We start from the raw sequence: 23,984 nt of genomic DNA on the forward strand, positions 1-23,984 counted from the left end.
CCCCATTTTTATGAGGCAATTACAGTTCTAGTAGACAGTTATGGAGGGAAAAACGTTTGTATCTCAGTCTTCCTTTCCATTGCTGGACTGACCTGCCAGTTCTCTGTTACATTCCCTGTGCTGGTGTTTGCCACATGTCTGCCAAATGTTGTCTTAGCTGTGACAGATATTCCCTTGAGTTGGTCCTAGAGACTTCCACTCCTCCAGACTCTTAAAGCCAGACTTCATGAAAGCCTGGAAAAATGACATTATTTTCATCACATAGAGCCCTGCAACTTGGGTGTCTTGTAAGCACTTGTCACTATACAGAATTGGATGGCTAAGGAAAAACAGTGCAGGATACTGGAAAACAGCCTTGCAAGAAGGAAGCAAATAGGCTCCAAATTGAAAACGACTTCTGAAAATACTTTAAATTCATTCTTTTAAAGAATAATCTCCTAAACTCATTCAGAAAGTGAGTCACTGGTCACTTAGTTGCAACTTGCTTATTTTTGCAGGGAGAAAAGACAGGATTTAAACAATATCTTTAACTTGGCATTAAGTGAAACTGAAGACACTCTCAAACAGAAATAAGGTGCCGTTGTCTGTCCATGGAGTGATTATCTTTAGGCACAAACTGCAAAGGAGAAGGCTGTGGTATCCATTTCTCTGTGTCCCTGAGCCCAGTATAAATGCTCCATGTAAGATCAGGCTTTAGTCAAACACAAGCCATGTTTTAAAAGTGATAGGAACCACTTGAGCTCAGCAGTCAGGAAATGGAAGAGCCCTGGCTACCCCGGAGGTCAAAGCAGATGGTCTGACAGATACTTCTGGCTGGGAACTGTGTGCATCTGAGCCTGGAGAGTGCCTATTTTTAACAAATAAAATATTGCTGTACAGCTGGCTCTTTAGGGAAAGTAGAATTCTCAGGACATTTCCTTGGTCTGACTGTTTGCATTAGATGTCTTTTGATCTCATTTTTGGGTGGTGTTACTGTAATTGCTGTTTGCATTGCCTATAGCATGGTTCAGGGAAGACAGAAAGCTTTGGTTGCAGCCATCAGAGAAACTGCTTTCTTTCCAGGGAGTGCATGTGTTGAAGAGACAAATGTGGCTCAAGAAAGAATTTAATTTTCAAGTCAGTTTGGAAAAAACAAGAGGTTGTGATCTGAGGAGAGGAAGCTGGGTTTGGGTTTGCAGATTGTGGGTGATAAAAACTAGTTCCAGTGAAGTTTCTAATCATTAGATATGTTCTGAATAATTTTTGAAAAATTTTGCAGAAGCGAGCTTCCAAACTAAATGAAGAATCAAAAGATATTCAGCACTGCAGCTTATATGGCAATTGTCTTTTCCAGATACGTTGTGAGACAAAGGTACAGAGTACAGTGATAATACTGGGTTGGCTCTGGCTGGATGCCAGGTGCACTAAACCTGCTCTGTCACTGCCCTTCTCAGCAGGACAGGGGAGAGAAAATATAATGAAATTCTTGTGGGTCAAGATAAGTGCAGGGAGAGATCATCCACTGGTTACCATCACAGACAAAGAAGGAAAATTACTTTAATTTATTTTAATTAGCTTAATTTATTACCAATCAAACAGAGCAGGATAATGAGAAGTAAGGCATGATTATGACCATCTGGGTTTTTCCACTCTCACTCTTCTGCACAACACTGCAATTACTTCATGTAGACTCCCTCACTACCAAACCTGACCACACACACCAAACACAGATCCATATATTCTTTTTTATCATCTCATCAGAATAGCAGCAAGAGCTTGTGGAGGAAGAATTTGGATGGCCAGGATAGCACCAATGAAAGTCTGTTGAGCTATGGCGTCCCAAACGAGAAGTCTGCAAGAGGCACCAGCCCCAGCTCAGCTGGTCACAGCCTGGTATCAAAGTGAGAATTCATCTTCATATAGTTCTGATTTGCATCCATCAGCTTCTCACCACTGTCAGCTGCAACATTTCCTAGTATCTCAATTTCTACTGTGTAGCCAAACCTCTAATATTGAAAAGAAAAATGAAGAAATGCTGACAATGTTCCTGGTCCCTGAACTGAATAGTACTGAAGGCTTTGCCTCCCATTTTCAGTGCCATCACTTGTTGCAGCAGGTGCTGTTGCCCAACACTGTAAAGTTCCTCCCATCCCTATGAATTTCAGAGAGCAGTGTACCAGTGCTGTTGTGGATTGTGTAACACAGCTGCAACTGCTTCTTCTGAGCAGTTCAGTACTGAACACTTTCGACCAGGCTGTTGGCAAAAATGTCATCAGAACTTCCTCTGTTGACAGCAGGTCCATCTGTAAGGACAGTAAAACAAGAAGTGTGTGTGGCTTCAGTTCCCTGTAAATCCCTTCTAAATGATGCTGAGAAGAAATTCCCAGTGATGACAAGGTGGCTAATGACTGTCATTTAATGACTGTCATTTTATTGTGTATGTCATTTTTTTAGAGGTTCACTTTCAAAAATACAATTCTGCAGGATTATCTGAAGATTGCACTTGTTCATTTTAAAAGTGAATTTTTTAGCTCTTGTGTTGATAGGTATGGGAGAATTCCTGGAGAATTAAAAAACAGAGGACTAACAAAAAGAACACAGTGTTTGTTATTCTTGAGCTGGTCTCATGATTTTTGGTTTTCTGATTCATGATTCTGTCATGTTGATGGTAATATGGGTGTCATGTAATGGAAATAAACAGGCCCTCCACTATTTCTGCTTCTGCCCAAATAGTCCTATTTTTTAAGGCACACAAGTCCTCCATTACTGGTTGCTGGGACTAATCACACAAATAAATTATAATTTTATAGGAAAAGAGGGAAATACTGAGTATAACTCTGGTATTCTCCATGTCCTGAGCCTGCCTCTAATGTCGATTCAGTGTTTAGGGAAGATTTCTGTTTAATGTGAAAACTGCAGGCTCAAAAAAGAAAGCAAATTAGTTCTGGGCAATGCTAGCTTCTGTTCTCACTTATTCGTTTCTGGAGGGGTTTTTTGGCAATGATGAAGAAATAAAAACCCTGAATTGTGATGTGAATTGGAAAAGCAGACAACTGATACAGTTCTGTTTGCATAACTTCTGCCCTAAGAGGAACCATGTTTCTAAAGCCTGGAACATATTTTGGATGCACCTGGGAAGAAAACATTGTTTTGAATGTTTTCAAATACAATAATACAATACAAGAAAAGTATTGTTTTCAAATACTTTTTGAATGATGTTCCATGTTTCTCTATCACCTGCTTCCAGTCCTAGTAAAAATTAAACATGAATAAAAGTAGTAGATACCACATCTCTCTCAAACCCCAAAGATCTGGTCTTTTTCAAACCCCAAGTGCAACACTTGCTTCCTGAATATGGGTGTTACCAAAAAAAAGCAAGCTGAGGAAGTGGTCATTACCATGGAAAATGGAAGAAAAATTACAGAATAAAGAGCACATAAACCTGTTATAACCACTCACAAAAAGAAGACAAAATATCCACAGCCAGGGTAAGGCTCCAAATGAGCTCTCTTCCCCTCACAAGTGTATTTGCAGAAGTTTGGAGTTTTTCTTTTACTTGTCAAGCTTCGACCATACCTACTGCTCGTCCACACTCACCACATGTGACGTGGAGATTTGCCTCCCCAGGCTTTTAGTTCTGCCCCTGCAGAGGGAACTTGTGGGACATTTCTATCCAGAATGTTTTGCAGTCATTGTTTTACTTGGTATGTGACCTCAGGGCAGTCTTTCAGTTTGTAGATATCTGAGACTCAGAAACTTTGCATAGCTTTTGAAATCTCTGGGAAGAGAAGTGTTCAAAATCCCGCAAACACCAGAATGTTTTGCTTGGTCCCAGTAAATTTTTGGATTCCATATGTAATCTGATTTCAGTACTCTTTCCCTATCAAACTTGCTCTTTTAATAAGGCAAATTCAGAATTTCCACAGAAACTGACACTTTCAAAAATTGTGAAACTCGTGGCTTTTGGGAAAATTAAGCCCTTTAATTTTTTATGATTTTGTTTTGCTCTGTTTTAAATGAATGCCATTTGGAGGTACTGAATACTTGATAAAGTATGCTGAGCACATTCAGATCTGATGTGGAAGAATATTTTTGCCAGATTAGTGGGTAAACATTGTGCAATCCTAGATTTAATTTTTCTGCTATATCGAGAGGGCTCATAGTTCCTTTCTGCAAATTAAATGCAAGGAAAATACTCTTCTGAGGGAAGCTGGCATGGTGTGTTACCCCTATTCTAGTCTCACTAATCATAGCTCTGCTGAACATTCTCTTCCAAAGGCCATGTTAAAACACATGGTTCTCAATCCGTGTGCTGGGAACCCACCCACAGACAAGACACTCTCATCAAAGATAGTTTTCTTTCTTTCTCATGACCAGCTGAGTCAGTACACCTAGTCAGCAGCTGGCAAATATCGTGCCTTACAAAGGCAAAATAGGCCACTGAAAATCCCATGAGAGGATAAAGTCCATTGCTCACTTGAGTTCTCATATAAATTGAGTGCGGAAGTGAGGAATAAGAGCAAGTGGTGTTAATTTCTTCTTCTTTAGTTCTTCCACCCTCTTAAAACTCAAGATGACTCTTCTAGTGGCCCAGATTAAAAAATTAAGTTTTTCCTTTGCGTGTCTGCAACCACCTGCATCTCAGTGATTAAGCTAATAACAGGGGTTGTTTTCCGGATCCTTTAAAAAAGAGAAACCTTTCAGGAAGGTAGTAGCATTGGAAATTCTACATGCAGTGAACTAAAAAGACTGTCTCTACACCCAAAAAATAACCTCTTTCTCACTATTTTTGGAAACCGATTTCTCCAGTTGTGAGCAGTGGTATCTTACTAGTATCAATGGCTCTGCTTGTTTGAAATATAAAAAATGTCCTGGGTGCTGACCACATCTGCACAGAGTTCTGTGGGCTCAGATGTCTGAGACAATTTCAATTTAAGGATTTGTTGTTTGTTTTCTGTTTCTTTTTAATTTGCTTTTGCGGACTTGTAGTTATGCTTTGAGCAAATTCAGTAAGAAATAAATTAATCAGTTCAATAGATCAGGGTCTTTCATATCATACATCTAGAGTGTGGGTTTTTTTTAGAGGACAGAAGCTAATCTTAGTAGCTATTATTGTAAACTGATGCAAATGTTTGGAAATTAGTCATTTGAACCATGTCAGAGCTATTCCAACCTTTCTGTTCTAGGTCAGATCTTATCAGATTTAAGCTAATTTATCTGCATTTTCAAGTAGTTTTCATGTTTACTCAAATATGTTGTGCCATCCTTTCTTGTTAAGAGCATTTTCTATGTTGGCACAGCTGTAGGAAAAATATGAAGAGTTTGGGGTAGAGACTGGACTGTTGCATGTGCTCTGGTTTTGATCTTCATGCTCTGATTGATCTTCTGCAGTTTTGTTTTGCTTTTTATTCCTACTACCTCAGTTCATAGCACTTCCTCACTGCTCCTTGTGTTAGCTGTCTTTGGTTTCTAGCCAAAATTAATTTACACTCAATATGAATACTTAGTGCTCATTTGTCCTTGTACCAGCAGTGTCCCAGGGTATAAATAGCTCTTCTTTATGGACACCACGCCTGCCCTCAGTCCTTGTTATCACAGCTATGAAAAATTCCGTTACATCTTGTCTTGTAAGGTAGTCTCTCAATTTCCTCATGTGCCTCACAGCACCTTCTTTATATTTGCTCCTCTCTCAATGATTCTCATTCCAGCAAAGTTTTCAGAAAGATCTGTGACTTGGTTAGAGACATAATATAGATGCTTCTCAGAGCTCTTCCAAAATAACTGTGGAAGAGCTGGAAACAGCTGAACCGACCCTTCACCCCTTTGCTTGAACTTTAGAACTTGCTTATTTTGATTTAAAAGCCAGTGTTTTATATTCTGCAACTGGACAGATTTTGCTTCTCATCTTTTTCACCTGCACTGGGGAGCCAGGTGTTCTGACAACATATGTTGACTGATATTCTGATATTGTGGTTTGTTTTTTTTCTAGGGAGGCTCATCTTTTTCTCCAGCATCCATTATTACTACAAGGAGAGCACAGACCCAAGCAGCAGCCCTGGCTGAAGATGTGGGATGCCCTTCCTCCACCAGTGAGGAAATTGTAGCTTGCCTTCGCCAGTTGCCTGCTCGTGTCCTCAATGATGCACAGACTAAGGTACAACATAGCAAAACATATGTCATTGGCAAGAAACCAAAAAGTTTCCATTGACACGAAGCTGTGAGAAAGCGTAAAAAATTATTTAGTCTGAATCCTTGTGAAAGAGGAACTGGACTATTTTTGGTGAAGGGAAGTTGTCCATGACATCCATGTCTGAGCCATGAATACTCACAGTTTGATTCTTCTTTAGACTAAATTCCTCTTACTTTGGGAAGTGAATTCCTTATTACATGCTTTAACCATGTCTTTTAAAATAAATCTAAATATAGTTTTTTGTCTTCTTTCAGTTCCCTCTCATCTGCCCCTGAGTGTTACTCTAGAGGAGAGTCAAGTGTCTGTAGCTTTAATAACAGAATTTATGTAGAAAATGAAGCAGGATGGGTCAGTGTTCTGTATTTGAAGTGGGAGTGTGAAAGCTGAAGAATAAATAATTCTAGAGATGGATCCTCTACCCACAAATTAAAATACCCACTGGCAATAAATTTTCTGATGAGGACCAGCATAGAGTCAATCCCTAATTTAAAACAACATTTTTATGACTATGAGACCATCATTTCTCTGGGCCTCTTCAGCTCGTTTCGCCTACTGAGACTGTCAGCAAAATCATTGTTTCCTGCCAGTGATGAGTTTGCACTTATATTACCTGGTCACTTGTTCACTTGAAGGGTATCAGAGCAGTTGAATTAAACCTAAATAAAATAGAATTTAAACAGTAAACTAAATTAACTGCACAATTCTTGCTCTTTTTTTTCCCCCCCAACATAGCTGCTAGCTATAAGTGGCCCATTCCAATACTGGGGTCCAGTGATGGATGGAATTTACCTCCGGGAACCTTTGGCTAAAGCCCTGCAGCGCCCTCGGCTTAAGAAATTAGATCTGCTCATTGGAAGTGCTCAACAAGATGGGCTCATCAGCAGAGCCAGGGCAATTAAGGTAGGGAGACACTCCCTGTTAATGAGCTGATGGTCGCAGTGATGACAGTAATCATATGAACCCAGGACAGATGCTTTTTGATTTCTATGAGCTGTGAATTGTACTGCAAAGGCATTGTTCACCTCTGCCCAGTCCTGATCAGGGTGACTAATGGCATAATAATATTTGTTGAATAAAATTTCTGTTGGAGATATGAAAAGGGAAGTGATTTAGCATTTTACTGTCTTTAAAATCCTGCTTATATTTCAATCTCGGTAGGATCTGACAAAGAAGAGAGCAACTTGGTTTTGAATTTCTTCACTGTGCAGCAGGATTAACTCAGCATTTTGGGGTTTTTTTAAGCAACCTTTTTCCCCTGTTGCCTCTGAGAAGTACATTTTCTTGTAAAGAGGATTCATGATATGGACTAGCTGTAACAAAGAGCAACACTGACCTGATGCATGGTGTAAGGCTTCTGGACAGAAACTGGTGAAACCAAAAAGAATTGCATCCATGCTGTACCTTCTGTTGCTATCTTGCTATAACTGTGGACTTCATCTCTTAGAAGACAGTAAAAAGTCAATCCCAACCTTTCTTTGCTGGTAGTGAATAGCACATAGACCGATTTACTTGAGAAGTAGTGGCCCACCTAAATTAAGTTCATACTTGTTTATTCTCTATCAGACGTTTTCTGTTCTTATTTCATGTATCTTTCTCTTTTGGAATCAACTGCAAGAGAGGAATAGGAGAAAGGCATAGAAGATACAGTGTAATGCTGGAAGCCTGCAGATAATGATCCAGACCCTGTGAGAGGGGAATAAACCTCAGTAACCACATTTCAAGTCCTGTGATGAACACTAGGAAGTGAAATTCTTTCCTTAACCACTGTTTCGGCATATGACAGTTGTCTGCAAAATTGAGATGAAGTTCTGTGATGTATTAAAAATTTTGCAACAAATCATGGTGTTGATGAAATGCACAAGTGCTAAATCCCAGCACTGTCAGAGTGAAATGAAAAGAAAAACACTTGTAACTGAGAGCTCAGCAGAAAAATGTTGCCTGTCCAAAAATAAAATCTGAAATATATTTTATTTAAAGGCTTGCAGAAAATAAGATTGGAAGGGAGCTCAATAAGTTGGTGCAATTCAGCCATAAGAAAGAGTCTTATCTACCTCAACCAGAGACCTGTTTGGAGATCTTCTGATCGCCTTTGACAAAGGTTATCAAAGAATTGTGGAGTGGTTTGGGTTGGAAAGGACCTTTAAAGCTCATCTAATCCAACTTCCTCTGCAATGTGATGGGTTGCTCTGAGCTCCATCCAACCTGACTTTGGATGTTTGTAGGGATGGAGCATCTACTGCCTTTCTGGGAAATCTGTGCTAGTGTTTCTCCACCCTCATTGTAATAAACTTCTTGGTGTTTAGTCTAAATCTACTCACTTCTAGTTTAAAACCATTACCCCTTGTCCTATTGCAATAAGCTTGACTAAGAAGTTTGTCCCCATATTTCTTATAAACTAATCTATTATCTACTAAGCTTTAATTTAGTAGATAATAACTTATCCTTAATTATAAGGATAATTAATTTCTTTACCAGCTATTATAAAAATACCTACCTTATTTGTACTAATACTGTAAGTCGAATTCCATCTCTGTTCCAGAAAACTCGTAGTGCTCATGGTAGGTGGTTCTATTCTATTTTTGTCCTTTTGACTTTCTTAAGCTGTTTTCATGGTCTTGTAGAACTGATGATTTTTTTAATGCACATTTTCCTCTATTTCCACTTTCCTGTGGCTTCAGGTTTTCAGGACTTGAGGGAATATGAGTGTTTTGAACAGTCAGTATTCCCATTTGAGTTGTTTTATTAAAGCCCTGCTGCAAGGTTGAAGTTTCCTGATTTCACAGTGTATTAATTGCTGGGAAACTGTGATTCTCCTTCCACTGGTGAGCTATTTAGGAATGTGCATTCTCCAGGCCCTCAGCTGCATTTCTGTGTGCTAGCCATGACCATGTATGGTTGCAGTCAGTCAGCTGATGACGTCCTGAATAAACCACAGACATATTTAGCCACAGTGATAGAAACTAGTGCAGATGGAGGTTGTTACCTGTATGTCTGTGCCCCATTTTCTCTCTCGTAATGTCATAAGGAATCTTTGATCTCTGCTAAATGTCCTCTCCCCACAGTAGACCTCAAAGAAGGATTTGAGACAACCCACACCTTATCCCACTCATCTGCATTATTAATTTTAAGGGTTGCTTTGAGGTAGATCTCACCCCTGTAGGAAAACCCAAATCTGGTTTTACTGGTCCTCTAAGGAGTGTAGGAAGGCTTAGCTGGTGGACAGAGCACTGAACTGAACTTGGGAACCAAGGCATAATTACTACTTTGCCTCTGACTACAACCAAAATATTTCATCTGCTCTACAAAGAGGGGACCAAACCTTCCTGGGTTGAAAATCCACTTATGGTTGTGTTTCTGCTCTTCAGAGAGAAGAACCATGCATGCATTACAGTGGATAAACACACCTAAAATGATGCTGTTGCAAGTGTCTGGAATTGGCAAAGTCCTTAATTTCCATCTTTAGAATGACTGATTTCAGTGTGCACAGCACAAAGACTGAGGGGTAAAAACATTTAACCCCTATTGACTTCCTCCACCAGTTCCTGGGAATAACTGTGCTGGCCAATTCAGTCAAGGATTTGCTCTGTTAATCCTGATTTCTCTCAATACTCTCTCAAATGGTAAGGAGACACTTCTAGCCATTTGGATGTAAGCAAACTTGAGACATGATGCAAATCTTATCTCCTTAGACTGGAGTTGCATGCAAGTTTTATAAATTCTTGGCACTCTTCACACAGAAGTGAGACTGAAACCTCTAGACTGCAACCAAACCAGGAAGTGGAAAATCCAGTTGGCACCATGTTGTTCTGTGGGATCTTACTGGCATTTGGTTGTGCTGGGTGTCCCTGTACTCCCACTGCAGTGTCGCTGTTGAGCCGCTAGCAGAGAAAAGAACCCAGTTCTCAGTGGCAAGAAGGAAAGACCTTTATTGTTTTGATTTCATCATAAATATAGAGTTTTCAAAGGTCACCCAGATTGGTCAGTCAGAAACCTCCCCCTAGGCCAGATTGGCCAGGCCTGCACCGTCCAAATCTTGAGACACTGTTTTCAATAACATCCAGACCTTATCTTTATTTATAAAAGACAAAAGGAATTCTCATGGGAAAGACCTGTGCTAACCACACTGCAGCACTCTGCTTGTGCCTCTCAAGGTCTTTGCTATTAGGCACCACTTATGTGCTAGCAAAACATTTATGTTCTATTTGCTTACAATTAAAGACTGAGGTCTCTCAGTGATGTTTGCAGCAGAGGGTGTACCCACGAAGTGGCCATTTTATGGCATTCACTGAAATGCTTACTCATGTGAACTGAGACATTCACTACTTCCTGGAGCACTTCCTACTCATCCCCACTGCAGCCATTAGATGGTTAAAACTAAGTGAGAATCAAAGCAGAGTTTGTTAAGGGAATGGCAAGTGGCACCATAATGCACTCTTATGTGACATATGGAGTGGTTAAGCCTGAACCCATTCACTGCAATTCCCATGGCAGACCTTCAGGGAATATTAGCTTTGAGCAGTCATAGATTAGGGCAGCTGAGCAGAAGCCTCTAAAAATGTTGATTTCAATTCCCAGCTGGACAAAATATTACCCCTGTCCTATATGTGATGCTCAGGTGGGAGGACCTAATGGCATTAAATATATGGATTCACTCATGCTGCTCTGTGTTTATCTGTATATGCATGTAGGTCACTACAGCCCAGTCTGTATCCTCCATATGTTAAATACCTACCATGTAATCTCCACATTAAAAGGATTTAGTTGAAAGACTGAGGTTGTACTTGATGTGTTTTCTTTCTTTTTGTTTCCCTCCTCAGTACAATCCAGTTGGATGCACAACCCAAATCTAGGACATAGGGGAGTGGGTTAGATAGAAATCTAGTTTATTTACCTCAAATCTATATCTAGTTTATTTACCTAATGTAAACAAACAGATCTGTGCAAAACAGAACTTCCATCCTGCACCATGTTACAGTCAAACTATTTCTGTATGTGAAAAGGTATTCAGCAATATGTGACAGGTGGCAGATATGTGTATATTTATTATGACCAGGGAAGTCGTGTCCTGATAAATTGCACCACTGAGGAAAATGCATTGAAATCAACCCTTTACTTCATCTTTCAAATAGTTGGAGTTCTTGGAAGACTCTGCGGAGTGGCTGGCAGGTCTTTCACCATCTTTTGTCAAAAGCCATTTAAGACCTAAGATCTGCACATACACTGTTAGTGTAATCACTATTTCAATTTATCGGAAAAGTACATTTTGCCCCTTGGAAGAAGTAAATATTTGGTCTACCTACTGGTACAATTTCTTTCTAAGTAAAACACTGGGCCAGATTCACTCCTATGCTTCAGAAGCTATCCTGCAGCAACAAGAACAGAAAGCATTATTTAACTCATTATTTAGGCAATATTTATGAAGTTTCTGAAACATCAGAAGAGTATAAAGGGCTGCACCTGCTGCCTTTAATTATTTTTTTGCATACTTTCTTAGAAAACCCCACTATAACTTTGAGGCCAGTTCCAAATGCCTCTTTAAATATTAGCAAAATGTAAATAATTTTACATAGTGTGCAGATGTTTCTATTAATCTGGTAGCAGCTGTTGTATCTACCATGATTTGAAAATTGTTCCTTGGTCATATATTTTCTAATGGTAACATTTGTTGGACATGGATAATTGGTTGAATTGAATCAGTTTCTGAGAAGTTAAAATACTTTGCCTTTTTAATGTTTAATGAATTTCATGTTGAACATATTGCTTTGGCTTTGTTTATCATGTTTAAGTCAGATGTTTAAATTATACTGTAGTCAAAGTGACACTTGAGAAATTGCTTCAGATTGTGCTATTTTAGTGCTATTTTGGGGATGAAAATTCTTACAGTCTCTTAGAAATGCTAATGCTGTTTCTCATCCATCTCTGCTTGTTGAGTCCTCTTTCATCTGACTCAACACATCTCAAGGACCCCCCACTATTGTAAATTATTGCTGAGAAAAGTCACCAGAGTTTTTGAGGCATGTTGAGGACCACAGGAACCAGGACATAGGCACAGTAAATCACGGAATCATAGAACAGAATCATAGAATATGCTGAGTTTGAAGGGACCCATCAAGATCATCAAGTCCAACTCCCATCCCTGCACAGGACACCCCACAAATCACACCATGTCCCTGAGACCATTGTCCAAACACTTCTTGAAATCAGACAGGCTTGGTGCTTTGACTTAGCTTCCCCAGGGAGCCTTTTCCAGCTGGCTGAAAAGCTTTTTATTGAAATCCAACCTAAACTTCCCCTGACTCAGCTTCATGCTTTTTCCTTGGGTCTGTCTCTGCTCACAAGAGTGAAGGGATCAGTGCCTGTCTCTCCACTTCCACTCACAAGGAAGCTGTAACTGCAGTGAGGTCTCCCCTCTTCTCCAGGCTGAACAGACCCAGTGACCTCAGCTGCTCCTCAATTGCCTTCCCCTGCAGACCCTTCACCACCCTTGTGGTCCTTCTTTGAATGCTCTCTAGAAGCTTAATGTCTCTTTTATATTGTGGTAGCCAAAACTGTACTAAGTTCTTCAGGTGAGGCTGCCCCAGTGCAGAGCAGAGTGGGACAATCCCCTTCCTTGCCTGGCTGGCAATGCTGTGCTGATTTAGTGTCCTTGGCAAACTTCCTTCGAGTTCTGTGTCCGGGTCACTAATGAAGATGCTGAAAAGAACTGGGCTGTGGATGGAGCCTTGTGGAATCCCACTAGTGAGCAGTCACCAGCTTGATGTCACCCTCATTCCATATAACACTTGGTGCCTGACCCATGAGTCAGTTGCTCACCGATCATCTATCACAGTTATTCAGGTGAAAACTGCACATTTTGTCCAGAGGGATGATGTGAGAGGCAGCATCAAAAGCTTTGCTGAAATCCAAAGAGGTTATGTCTACTGACTTTCCTAAGTAGGTTGGTTAGCTTGTCATAAAAGGAAGTAAGTTTTGATAAGCAGGACTTTCCCCTCATGAAGCTGTGCTGGCTGAGACCAATTACTGAGCTGTCTTTCAGGCATTTTTGAACACCTCCCAGAATAATCTTCTCCATAATTTTTCCAGGAACTCAAGTGAGACTGATGGACCTATAGTTTCTGGGGTTCTTCTTCTTGCCCTTCTTGAAAACTGGGATAATGTTCACCAATGTTCCAGTCAGCTGGGGACTCTCCTGATTCCCAAGACTGCTCAAAAATCAAGAGAGGCTTTGGAATGCTATCAGCCAGCTCTCTGAGGCTTCTCACCTGAATCTCTTCAGGCCCCATAGATTTGTAGGGATCCAGCTGGAGCAGCAGATCCCACACAATTTCAGATTTGACTGGGAGTTGATCCTTCTTGCAGTCAAGGTCTTCCAGCTCAGGGCACTTAGACTCCCTTGGTCCATCATCTGTGTTGAAGACAGAGGCAAAGAATGTATTAAACATCTCTGCCTTGTCCATGTCTCTGTTTGTGAGGTGACCATCTTTATTCTGTAAAGGGTCAATGTTATTTCTACACTGCCTTTTGCCATTAATATGTTTGAAAAAACTCTTTTTATTGCCCCCACATTTCTGACAGCTTCATCTCCAGTGCTTTGGTCAAATGAATTTTCTCCCTCCAGCAGCAAGCGGTATCTCTGTATTCTTCCCAGGCCACCCTACCTGGCTTCAACAGGGCATATACCTTCCTTTTTTTCCCCTTATTTCCAAGAGAAGATCCCTGTCCAGCCAAGCCAGCCTCCTGCCTCTTGTGCTTCACTTCCAACATTAAATAGCTAAAGCCAACCACACTTAGTCAGATCAAAAGACTGTTCAGCACAAAATGCTGTTTTCAGAAGTGGTTAAAAGAGGCTGTTTGCAAGAACAGGGTAAGCAAATCTGATTTTTCTGGTAAATGCTCTCCAAACCTCTAGCACTTTGCAACTCAGGGACTTCCTATCCTGAATTGATCTTTCTGTATTTAATAATTATCAAATGATTTTATTTTTTTTTAAATTCAAAAATTCATTTATGAAACTTCATCTTCACCAGTTCTTGGCATCCAAAAAACCATGTGGCAGGAAGCTCCTCAGCTTAACCATCTGTTATTGTATGATGATGCATCTCCTTTCCTATGTGGTTTTCAACCATAACTTTTATTTGATACTTGACCACTGATGAGACAGTAATGAACCAGTTCCTAGGGTACATAATCAATACCCTAGTGATTTTTTCACTTTATTTCTCTCTGGTTTAAGTAGGCATGACAAGTGTAGAATAATTAACAAATCCTTTTAAAAAGCCAACAAAATGAAAGCATTGCATGAAAATTGTTTGTACAGGTTGATTTAAACACAAGAGATTGGGCTTTGCACTGCCACTGAAAAGAATCTTTTCTTACCCACATCTGCTAACCCCAGTGTCCAAATGAGAGATTCCTAGCTAAGCAAAGCAATGCTTCTGCTGGTTAGTAGGAACCTGAATTGATATGTGCCAAAGTTGTGATGGAAAAATTGCTTTTGAATTCAGTGAACTTGCAGTCAGGTCTTCAATGATCATTTCTATTTCCTGCAGAAGAATAGAGGCGTCCTTGCTGGTTTTAAGCTGAATGATTCTGCAGGCAAGAGTGCTAAGCAGTTTCACATGTGGCATTTGTGGACCTGAAGTGACGTGTCAGGCGTGAGCTCCCCATCTTTTTCAAAGTACATCTGTACTGCTAAAGCTGGCACCACATGACTCTTTCACATTGCATGGGCCAAAATCTAGCAAAAGAAGAATTTATTACAAATACAAGGAAAATTGTCCAAATCTTCTTGGACCTTGGAATATTTGGTAGAGTTTTGAAATCCCTTTAAGTCACTTAATCAAAATGCACAGAGCCTTAGAAGACTAAGGACAAACCTCAGCCTCAGCACATGGGAACTTATTTTCCATCTTTCATTTCTGTGAATCTACTGAAAAGTAGTTATTCCATCTGTACTTTCTGTATAGGGTTTTGGAAACACCTTCTAGCAGCATGATGAAAACCAGCTGTGGACCTTCAAAATAATATATTAAGTAAAGCATCTACAGTAACTAAACTGGGCAGACACTGGCCTAGTTTGCATCAGATTGACTGCCCAGAATAATAGAGGTGGTTTGTTAGATCTTTGTATATGGAGTTCTTATCCAAGTTTCAACCAATATGCACCTGTATAGTGCCCTCTTTAGAGAGGACTTGATGCACAGGAAAATTCAGGGTAATTTTTTTTTTTTTGTGAAGTTGTTCTGCTGTTCTGCTTCTGAAATTGTAAAAAATTTTAATTAAAAAGTGAAGAGTTTGAATTGATAACATAAAAACTTCCTCAAAGAAAGATGTGTTGAAAAATTCCAGCAGTCTTTAGCTTTGGTAAAAATGTATTTGGATACACAGTTTGGCATAGAAGGTGGTCCCTGTGACATGGGCACTTTGCTCTGGGGAACATGACTTTATGTTAGGAAAGGCTTTAGACCACGGATTTTGGGAAAAAGGCATTTCACTGTTGGTTTCTCTGAAAGGCCCTAAGAGTTATGAAGTTTGAAGATCATGGCTGTTCCCTGCATTGGGATTTGGAGGAATGGAATTTCTGTTCCAGATCTTAGGCAGATATTATTCCAGAAGGCACCTAAATACAGAGCTTAGAGCAGTCGGGTTTCTTTGTAGGTGTTCCCAGAAGAGACAGAGTGACACAGCCATGAAATGTCTTTACAACATGTTTGCTTTCTGGAATTTTCAAAGGAAAAGATCAGTATCTCCCTCTCTCCCCTCTAGTTTTTCTTCAGAGAGATCATCAGAAAGACAGAATTGGACACACAGGCAGTGAAGAACTATGCCTGGGAACTACTTCTGTGAGAGCCAGCAGGATTTCTGTGCTATTAGAGATCCATTGGCACAGCTTGGTAGCTATGATTTGGACTTACTAGATAAGGGTTTCTGTCCTGTAGTATGTCCAGAGGAAGCCAATATTCCTTGTTGGTGACAGTTTTGGGAAAGCAAAAGTAGGACTGTCCCCTTCTCAATCCCCTGGGAATCAGAGATCACAGCAGAGAGGACTTGTTCCAGCAGAGGGAGATCTGAGCCTACATTGTTCCACTAAAAAGTTTATCTTTTGGGTTTGTTTCTGAATTCCATGTATGCACTTTTTTCTCAGAAATTTGAAGAAAGTCAAGGAAGAGCCAACAGCAAAACAGCCTTTTATCAGGCTCTGCAAAATTCTTTAGGAGGAGAAGAGTCCAACTCATTCATTGAAGATGCAGCTACATGGTATTACTCCCTCGAACACTCAACTGATGATTATTCATCCTTTTCCAGGGCGTTGGAAAATGCCACCCGGTAAGAAAGTCATCTTATCACAGCTGTGTGATTTGGGCTGAGCAAGGCTTGTTTTGCTTATCTCAAATGTGTATTTATATTCTGAAAAGCTTGAGAAATTCTTATGCAAATGAACAGAAAATGGGGAATATGATTTCATTTTCTGTGAGGTTTCCAATGTCATTGGTAAGCAGAAATTGAATTGATTTTTATGCCTTGTGAAAAGTTTGAAATATCTTTCCAGAACTGTATATTGGGTTCAGACTACTGATGTTTCCTTTGTGTACTCTTTCATGTCAAAGATGTCTGGGTTGCTTGCACACTGTGCATCAACTGTTCCTTGAGTTGTCTCATCCCTGTGACAGTAGAATTATTAGACTGCCTTTTATTCCCAGTCCCCTAAATATAGTCAGACATTTTTCCTTGGTGATCAAAGTTGAAAACTTTGATTTCATCAATTACTTTTTTTTTTTAATTAGGAAACCTGCAAAATGTATTTCTTCACAATGTCAGGTGCAACTTGAAGCCATTTCCTCTTGCTTGTTACTTGGGAGAAGAAACTAATCCTCACCTCACTACAACCTCTTTTCAGGCAGTTGTAGAGAGGAATAAAGCTCCCCCCGAGCCTCTTTTTCTCCAGGCTAAACACCCCTAGCTCCTTCAGCTGCTTTGCATTTGACTTGTGCTCCAGAATTACTGGAGCATTGATTCAAAAGGATTTAAAGTCAGTAGGGAATACTGCATAGACTGCTTAAGGTTTTGGATCATTCCCTTGGAAGAGGTCAGAAACCTGCAGTGTAACTCTGCATAATCTTGGATGTAACTCAGAAGACTCCAAAAGGAAGATACGGTTTTGGGGAGCAAACTGGAGTTTGCTGTCTTCCCCACGGGCAGTTTGCTTCAGCCAGTTACAAATCTTAAATTGATGGGGTGGTTCAGTTTTTCTGAAAGGAGGCAAACTGAGGAGAAATTTTCTTACTTCTGTTTTCCTGCCTTTGAGCAAACTCAGGGACTGAATGTTTAAGTTTTTTAATTTTCCAGAAATGAATCAAAAACTCTTTCCCTATTTCTGTCTTTGCTTCATGAGCAGATTCATTATGAAAACTCTTTACTTTTCCAATGTGATGTGGTTTATAAACTAGTGACTTAAATCCTAATGGGCCTGTCCAAGATGTTTCACCTCTGTTCTGAACTGAGACATCATAGCTACAAGCTCCTGGTATCTGTACTCTCAGTGTTAAGTTTTCTGTCCCACTGTGAGCCTCTCTACAACACCTCAGAGACAGGATTTTCCTTTTGCTCCTCCATCAGAGCTGCAGAGTGTTGCTCTGGGGGAACCTTAGAGAGCAGGAGATGAACAGGAGCCAAGACTCTCTTGGAAACATCTGATCCAAAGTGGACAGTAGTTTCTGGGTGGTCCAGGTGTGCTTGTGCACTGAGGTCATGGAGTAAACAAGCCAGAGGGTTGTGGGCTGAGCTTTGTGCCATTTATCAACTCACACATCTTGCCACATTTGTCCTCCCTTGTAGCCTGTCCCAGGATGGGCCTCCCATCACTGACATCTGGGATTACTGCCTTTACTTCTGTGCAGTACATGTGGAAGCACTGTGGTTCTTGGGCATCAAAGCCAGAACTCATCTTCAGTCTCCTTCCATCACCTCTGTTACCCGTGGAGATCTTAGTCAGACCAGTGAGGTGTTAAGCCATGGAAAACCACTGTAGGACTTAAATTGTAACCATTCTTCCCACGCAGAGATCCCTCTGTATGGAGCTGCTATACTGTCACAATTGATCATTGACATTCAGCCCAGGGCTCAGGGTGTTGCAACCATTGACTTTTGCAAAGCTGCAAGGGCTGGCACACTGCTCATTCCCAGCAGGAATGGGATAACCAACAGCTCCACAGGCTCAGCAGCCTCCTGGCTCTAGGGATCACCTTCTCCTTTACAATGTGAGGCAAATGCCTTCGCTAAAGAAAGAAGTGAATGGCTCATTCTTGAGCAAGCAGAAGGATCAACAGTGAGACCACAACATCTGATGATAATGCTTTGCTTTAAACACTTTGGAAATTACTCCAGCTACAGCAGAAAGCAAGGGGAAACTGTAGGTACAGAATGAGAGTCACCTATATCAGTATCACATATGCAGTGGAGAAAACAGGGGATTGGTTCTGAGTTTTTTGATCTTTGGTTGGTTGGTTTGGTTTTGAGATTTTTCTCCTTAGCTTTGTTTCTTTTTTACAAAAAAACTTACTACCAGCATAGATGTGTAAGGCAAGAAAAGTTTTGTGTCAGGAGTTAACTGCTAAAGTTTTAACAGGATTACAAAGTGTGATAAAGCAACAAAAGTGATTGTTATAAACTACATATATTGTCCATATTTTGTGGTTTTAAAATAATTCCACTTTTAAATTTGTTTTAGCTGCAATTGTCTGGTATTTTTTTCCCAAGTGTAAAATTAGTTTCATTTTCTTTTCATTCTTGCAGTTCCTATGTATTTAGGCTTTTTTTGTTTACTTCCTCAGAATAGCTGATTTTTCCCCCCATAGCACCAACTGAGAATTAGTTTTGAATGGTGCAAGCTATCCCAAAGCATTTCTTGAGAGCTATTGCTTTCCCCAGACTCGCTAGTTTTCAAAGACCATCTGCTCCTCTAAAGCTCCATGCTGGTAGGCATGTGAAGAGCAGTAATTTTTATTTTGTATGGGTGTTGTCAACCATAACTGTCAAAGAGCCCTGTGGTCAATCAGCCCAAAGCTTGTGGTCTCACAGATGAGCTTAAAATAAACTCTGCTGAACCAAGATAGCTGCCCAAACAGTCCCTTTCAAACCATACCAGTTAAAAATAGCAACTTGTTTTTAATGCTTCTCTGATGCTGTTCAGTCTTGCACCAGTTTTATTTTTTTTTTAATCTACCAAGTCTGAAGGAGAAGCTCCTGTTTCAGATTCACTAAAGTGGGAATTGAAACCTCCCACTTCCTCAGCAGATATGTTTGTGTGCACTCATCTAGGTAAGGGTATAGAAATGCCCAAAGCATGTGCTGAGTCCTCAGGCACGTGAGATATGGGCAGTGGTGATATGTGGATATATAATATTGTCTTGAAGAATCATAGTGAGATATAACATAATAAACTCCTGCCCCTCTGGAACAGCTTGTGCTTCTTCCAGCTACTGTTCACCCCAACTTCCAGCCCCTCCTTGGGGCAAAGAAGGGCAGAGAGGTTTGGAAACATTGGCTTCACTCGTGCCTTTTAGATCTGGTGTTAAATTGATAATTTAACTATCTCGTTTCACTCTTATTGGTTAATCTTTCTCTCCCAGACATATTGCACCAGAAATTCCATATTGATGAGCCTTTCAGGTTATCTTCAAAAGTGGTCTCTTACCTCTTCCAGCTCTGGAAACTTCACCCAAGAAATCACACAGATACAAATTCAGAAATTATATTATTGATCCTTAACCCAGGAAATATATAAGATCTTTCATTAGATGCCATTGCAACCTAGTGGTGCCAGAAAGAACTTTAAACTATACAAGCATGAGCCCTTATAAACTAGAATAAAGTGGGATTGGGCTTTTTTTGCCAGGATAGTTCTTATGTGTCAGATTTAGTTTATTTAGTATCGTTGTTCAACACTCCATAAAAGCAGCACTTTTATTGAATTCTAAGCAGTAGTGGTCTCTGAGAGGGTAAATGTGGTTTCCCTTAGTCGATTTGAAAGCAAAGATATGAACTGTTTTGGAAAATTTAAAGAAAATTATCAAGATAGAGAGAGGTCTGTTGCTTGTGGAGGGTCTTCCCTTTTTTCCTTTATGCAACTGTGTCTGTTCTCTGCTCCTCCTTTTTTATCAGTGACCAGTTTATCACATGTCCCATCATTAACATGGCAAGTCACTGGGCTGCTGCCTCTCAAGGAAATGTCTTCATGTACCACGTACCTGAAAGCTCCTCACAGAGCAGGTAAGGAGATATATTTTATTATGTTTCTTGGATTTAGTATTTGTAAAACCAGGGCTGACTGCTTGGGCATGCTGTGGAATAAATGATTATATGTAGGTACCTCAAATAAACAGTTTAGATGAGCAAAGGAGGGATTGGTCTCTAATATTGGTCTCTAAAAATCATTTCTCTGACTGTACAGGAATGCTTTTTCTGAACTGAGGCAATTCCCATTAAATGTCTAAATTGAGTTTCCCCTTTCCAACTTACCTACCTTGACCAGTTCCAAAGTTAGCTTTCCAGATTCCTACTCTGCATCTGATAAATTTCCCACAAAGAGCCAGAATGTGGTCCAAGTCATCAGGAGTCCACAGCTTGCAAGATAAATGGGTTATCATCTTCTAATAACATTAATTTAATGCTTTTTTGAGGTCCATGCAGCTGAAGCTCGGTTGTACCCACTGGCCTACAGTGTGGATGAGCTGTGGGATTTATTCCTTCCTGCTCCAGCACTGGGACTGGTGATCTGGTGACAGACTGTCTCATGGGAAGAAAATATTTTTGCACACAAGCATTTGTGGACTCAGGCTCTGTGTCGTCCTTCATGTTAGAAGCTTACTTGAAAAACTGTCAGCAGGACAAGCTGTATTGTATTTCAGGCAGAAAGGCCTGAATGTCTGTGGGAGTTGCACTGTCTTGTTGGGCACAGAACAATCTGGTAGGCAGAGGCCTTTAAGGTGACCTTGCCTGGCTTTCTTCTAGACCCAGAGCCTTGCAGAGGTCAGGAAGAGGCAGTGATGTTTGCAGGCAGTGATGTTTGCAGGCAGTGGTCAGCACTTTGGGCTGCAGTGTGACTCACCACAGTGGCTCCTGCACTCCAAGGCTCAGTGACCAAAAAATGCCCCTCCTGTCCCCTGGATCCACACCCCAGGGCAGCAAAGCACACAGGGAGGCTTATCCTCATGCTGTTTCCATGTGAGGAAGCAGTGCTCGTTCCCTGCTCCCTGTACTGCCCTTCACCTTCTCTAGGAAGGATTTTTGAGGCCTTTTCCTTTTTCTCAGGCTTCCTCCAGAAGGGCTCAGGGGAGAGACAGTGGGTTCCTGCTGGCACCATTTGATCCTGTGAAGTTCCCTGCAAACTGCACAGGTTTTTCCCCTTCCTGATAGCGCAGTGAAAAAGCATTTGAAAGAAGCCAGCTCAGATCTAGGTTACAGATGAAGGCCATTATGCTGTGGTAACACAGGCTTGCTTTCTTTTTAACGGAGAAGTTAATCCTCGGGGAGCTGTTGTTTCTCTGGCAGCTCCAGCGGGAATGTTCACAGTGCTCCATTTGGCCACTGATAGGCCCAGATAAGTGATTTTTACAAGGCTCCAAACAGGGCTGAGCTATGGTATGCCAAAAATCCAGCCGCACAAAAAGAAAAGATGTGTTCTCAAATGAGCTAGCAAGTTTTCCCTTGCTGTGGAGAATGCTAGTGACCCAGTCGTCTGCGATTAGATCTTATTTGTAAGTAGATTAAATAGTACTTATACAGCTTAGACTCGCTGGCTTTCAGGCAGTGATTTTGAATTGATAAGAATTTTCTCTTCTATCAAGCCCTGTTAAAGATTTCTCTTGTGCTCATGTTATTTTAGCTCTCCTCACACTCTCCGGTGCAGCAATAGTTTACATAGCATGTGGCTACACATTTTAGTCATATTTGTATTGACACTGGTGTTCTAAGCTAATTGCTTTAATTTTAGTGCAAAAGTTATTTGTTTGCTTTTTCACAACCCTCTTTAAAAGAACAAACAAAGCCAGAATGCTGTCTGAAGCTTGCAGAAACGTGAGGCAGAAGCTCAATTGCCTTAAGTTAAGCCACTTGCAAGGAGAAAAGGCCCAACTTGGTGTGCTGCATGACATTCTTATTCCTTTCATCATTATTTATCCTTAAGTGCCATTAAAATAAATGGTGTTAATATTGCAAAGCAAGCACTTAAGCAGAAGTTGCAGAATTCAGCTTGTCTGTGTATGAGAGGATCTCATTTGACCCTACAATGTGGCTAATTATGAAGTGATACCCTCATTTTCCCAAGGGATCTCACACTAGGTCCTCTGCTGAATACACTGCAAGTATTTTGTTTAAATATTGTTATTCATTCTTTGTTCCTAAATGAATCTTCCTTTATTCATCATCCCAGTTTTGCCATGTCACCCTCCCTAGAGCATTCCCCCCTCCATTGCAGGCTGTCCCCTCTTGCCAGTGATGTGATGCTCTTGAGGGAAGGAGCTTCACATGGGAGAGTGGCTTTAACTCTTAAAATCTAGGACACCATCAGGAATCTGAAACCAACAAAACACAGTGTTTGTGAATATTACTGGCAATTTGTTTTACCAGACTAAAACAACTGATGTCCATAAAACAGCCTTCCAGTAGAATATATAAACTAATCTTGGGCAAAGATCTGGGAACTGTGTCCCCAACTTCCAAGGGACTTCTGTAACCACTGGAATTGAGTACTGACAGCTCTCAAATTCTTCTTTGAAAACTGTGACTCCTAGGAGGAAGAGCAGAGGCAAATACTCTGCCAAATAACCTACAGCTTAGGCTGGAAGGCAGGATGTGTGCATTTGAACTTGCTCAGCAGAAGTGAGAATGGAGTCTGGAGCCCTGCAAACATTCTACTAAATGCCTGAATAGAAGAACCCTGTTACAGCCCTTTCTTCGTATAAATGAATGCAATAAGCAAAGTATGATTTGCACACAGTAGCTGTGTACAGGATATTCTGTGAGTGCACACACTGGATTAGATTCCCCTCGTGCATTGTAGCTGGAGGAAAACCTCATTAGACATTCCTGATCACTCATAGGCTTTTGACAGAGTAGTGATTTCTCAACCAGTTTGCTGAGATATAAACCTTCACTTGTAAAAATGGGAATTTTTATAGTATTATGTCCATAGGGTAACATAAAAGGTAAAATAATGAGGGTTTTTTTACTTTGGTGTCTGAGTTGTTCTTAAGAAATCAGTTTACACAGGAGATGGAACCTTCTCTCTTTGTGTTTGCAATCTGTATCATAAATATGATGATAATACAATTATACATAATCTATAATAATTGCTAGTGGCTATCTCACAGGAGTATTGGAAAGAGTACATTAAAATAATGTTCAGATAACTACAACAATAGAAGACTGTTTACTCTTGGACAAAATATTCTGGCTGGGGAAACAGGCATTCACTAATTAAGATAAGGCACCATATAGCACATTCTTCAATTTCTACGTTGTCACCTCTCTCCTACTTTATGTGTCTCCCAAAATGCATAACAGAAAGGATATTTAAGATGCAGGGATGAAAAAATACTGGTATTTCCTCTTGTTTCACAAGGAGAAGTCACTTAATAACTAACAGTAAGATAAACAAGAGGGAGGGAGAAGTCAGCCAGTAAAGAAAGACTCAACCACAATGATGCAAAATAGACAAAAAATTATTAAACAGGGAGGAATTTTTACCAGTAAAAGTCAATTAGCCAAAGTTTATCTTTCAAATGGATGTTTCTAAAATGTACACACACACACATTC

The 23,984-nt window shown here is 40.4% G+C and overlaps 1 protein-coding gene across 1 annotated transcript in view; it reads left to right on the forward strand.

Moving 5' to 3' along the window:
• TG (thyroglobulin) overlaps positions 1-23,984 on the forward strand; it is a 148,188-nt gene that overhangs the window by 110,748 nt on the left and 13,456 nt on the right. The window contains exons 42-45 of the mRNA XM_085049856.1: positions 5,969-6,133; positions 6,902-7,069; positions 16,314-16,495; positions 20,330-20,437. Of these exons, the coding sequence (XP_084905982.1) occupies positions 5,969-6,133; positions 6,902-7,069; positions 16,314-16,495; positions 20,330-20,437 (623 nt within the window). The remainder of the gene's footprint in view (positions 1-5,968; positions 6,134-6,901; positions 7,070-16,313; positions 16,496-20,329; positions 20,438-23,984) is intronic.

Source organism: Lichenostomus cassidix, chromosome 2, assembly GCF_008360975.1.
Source record: "Lichenostomus cassidix isolate B80296 chromosome 2, HeHo_3.0, whole genome shotgun sequence".
Classification (NCBI taxonomy): Eukaryota; Metazoa; Chordata; class Aves; order Passeriformes; family Meliphagidae; genus Lichenostomus; species Lichenostomus cassidix.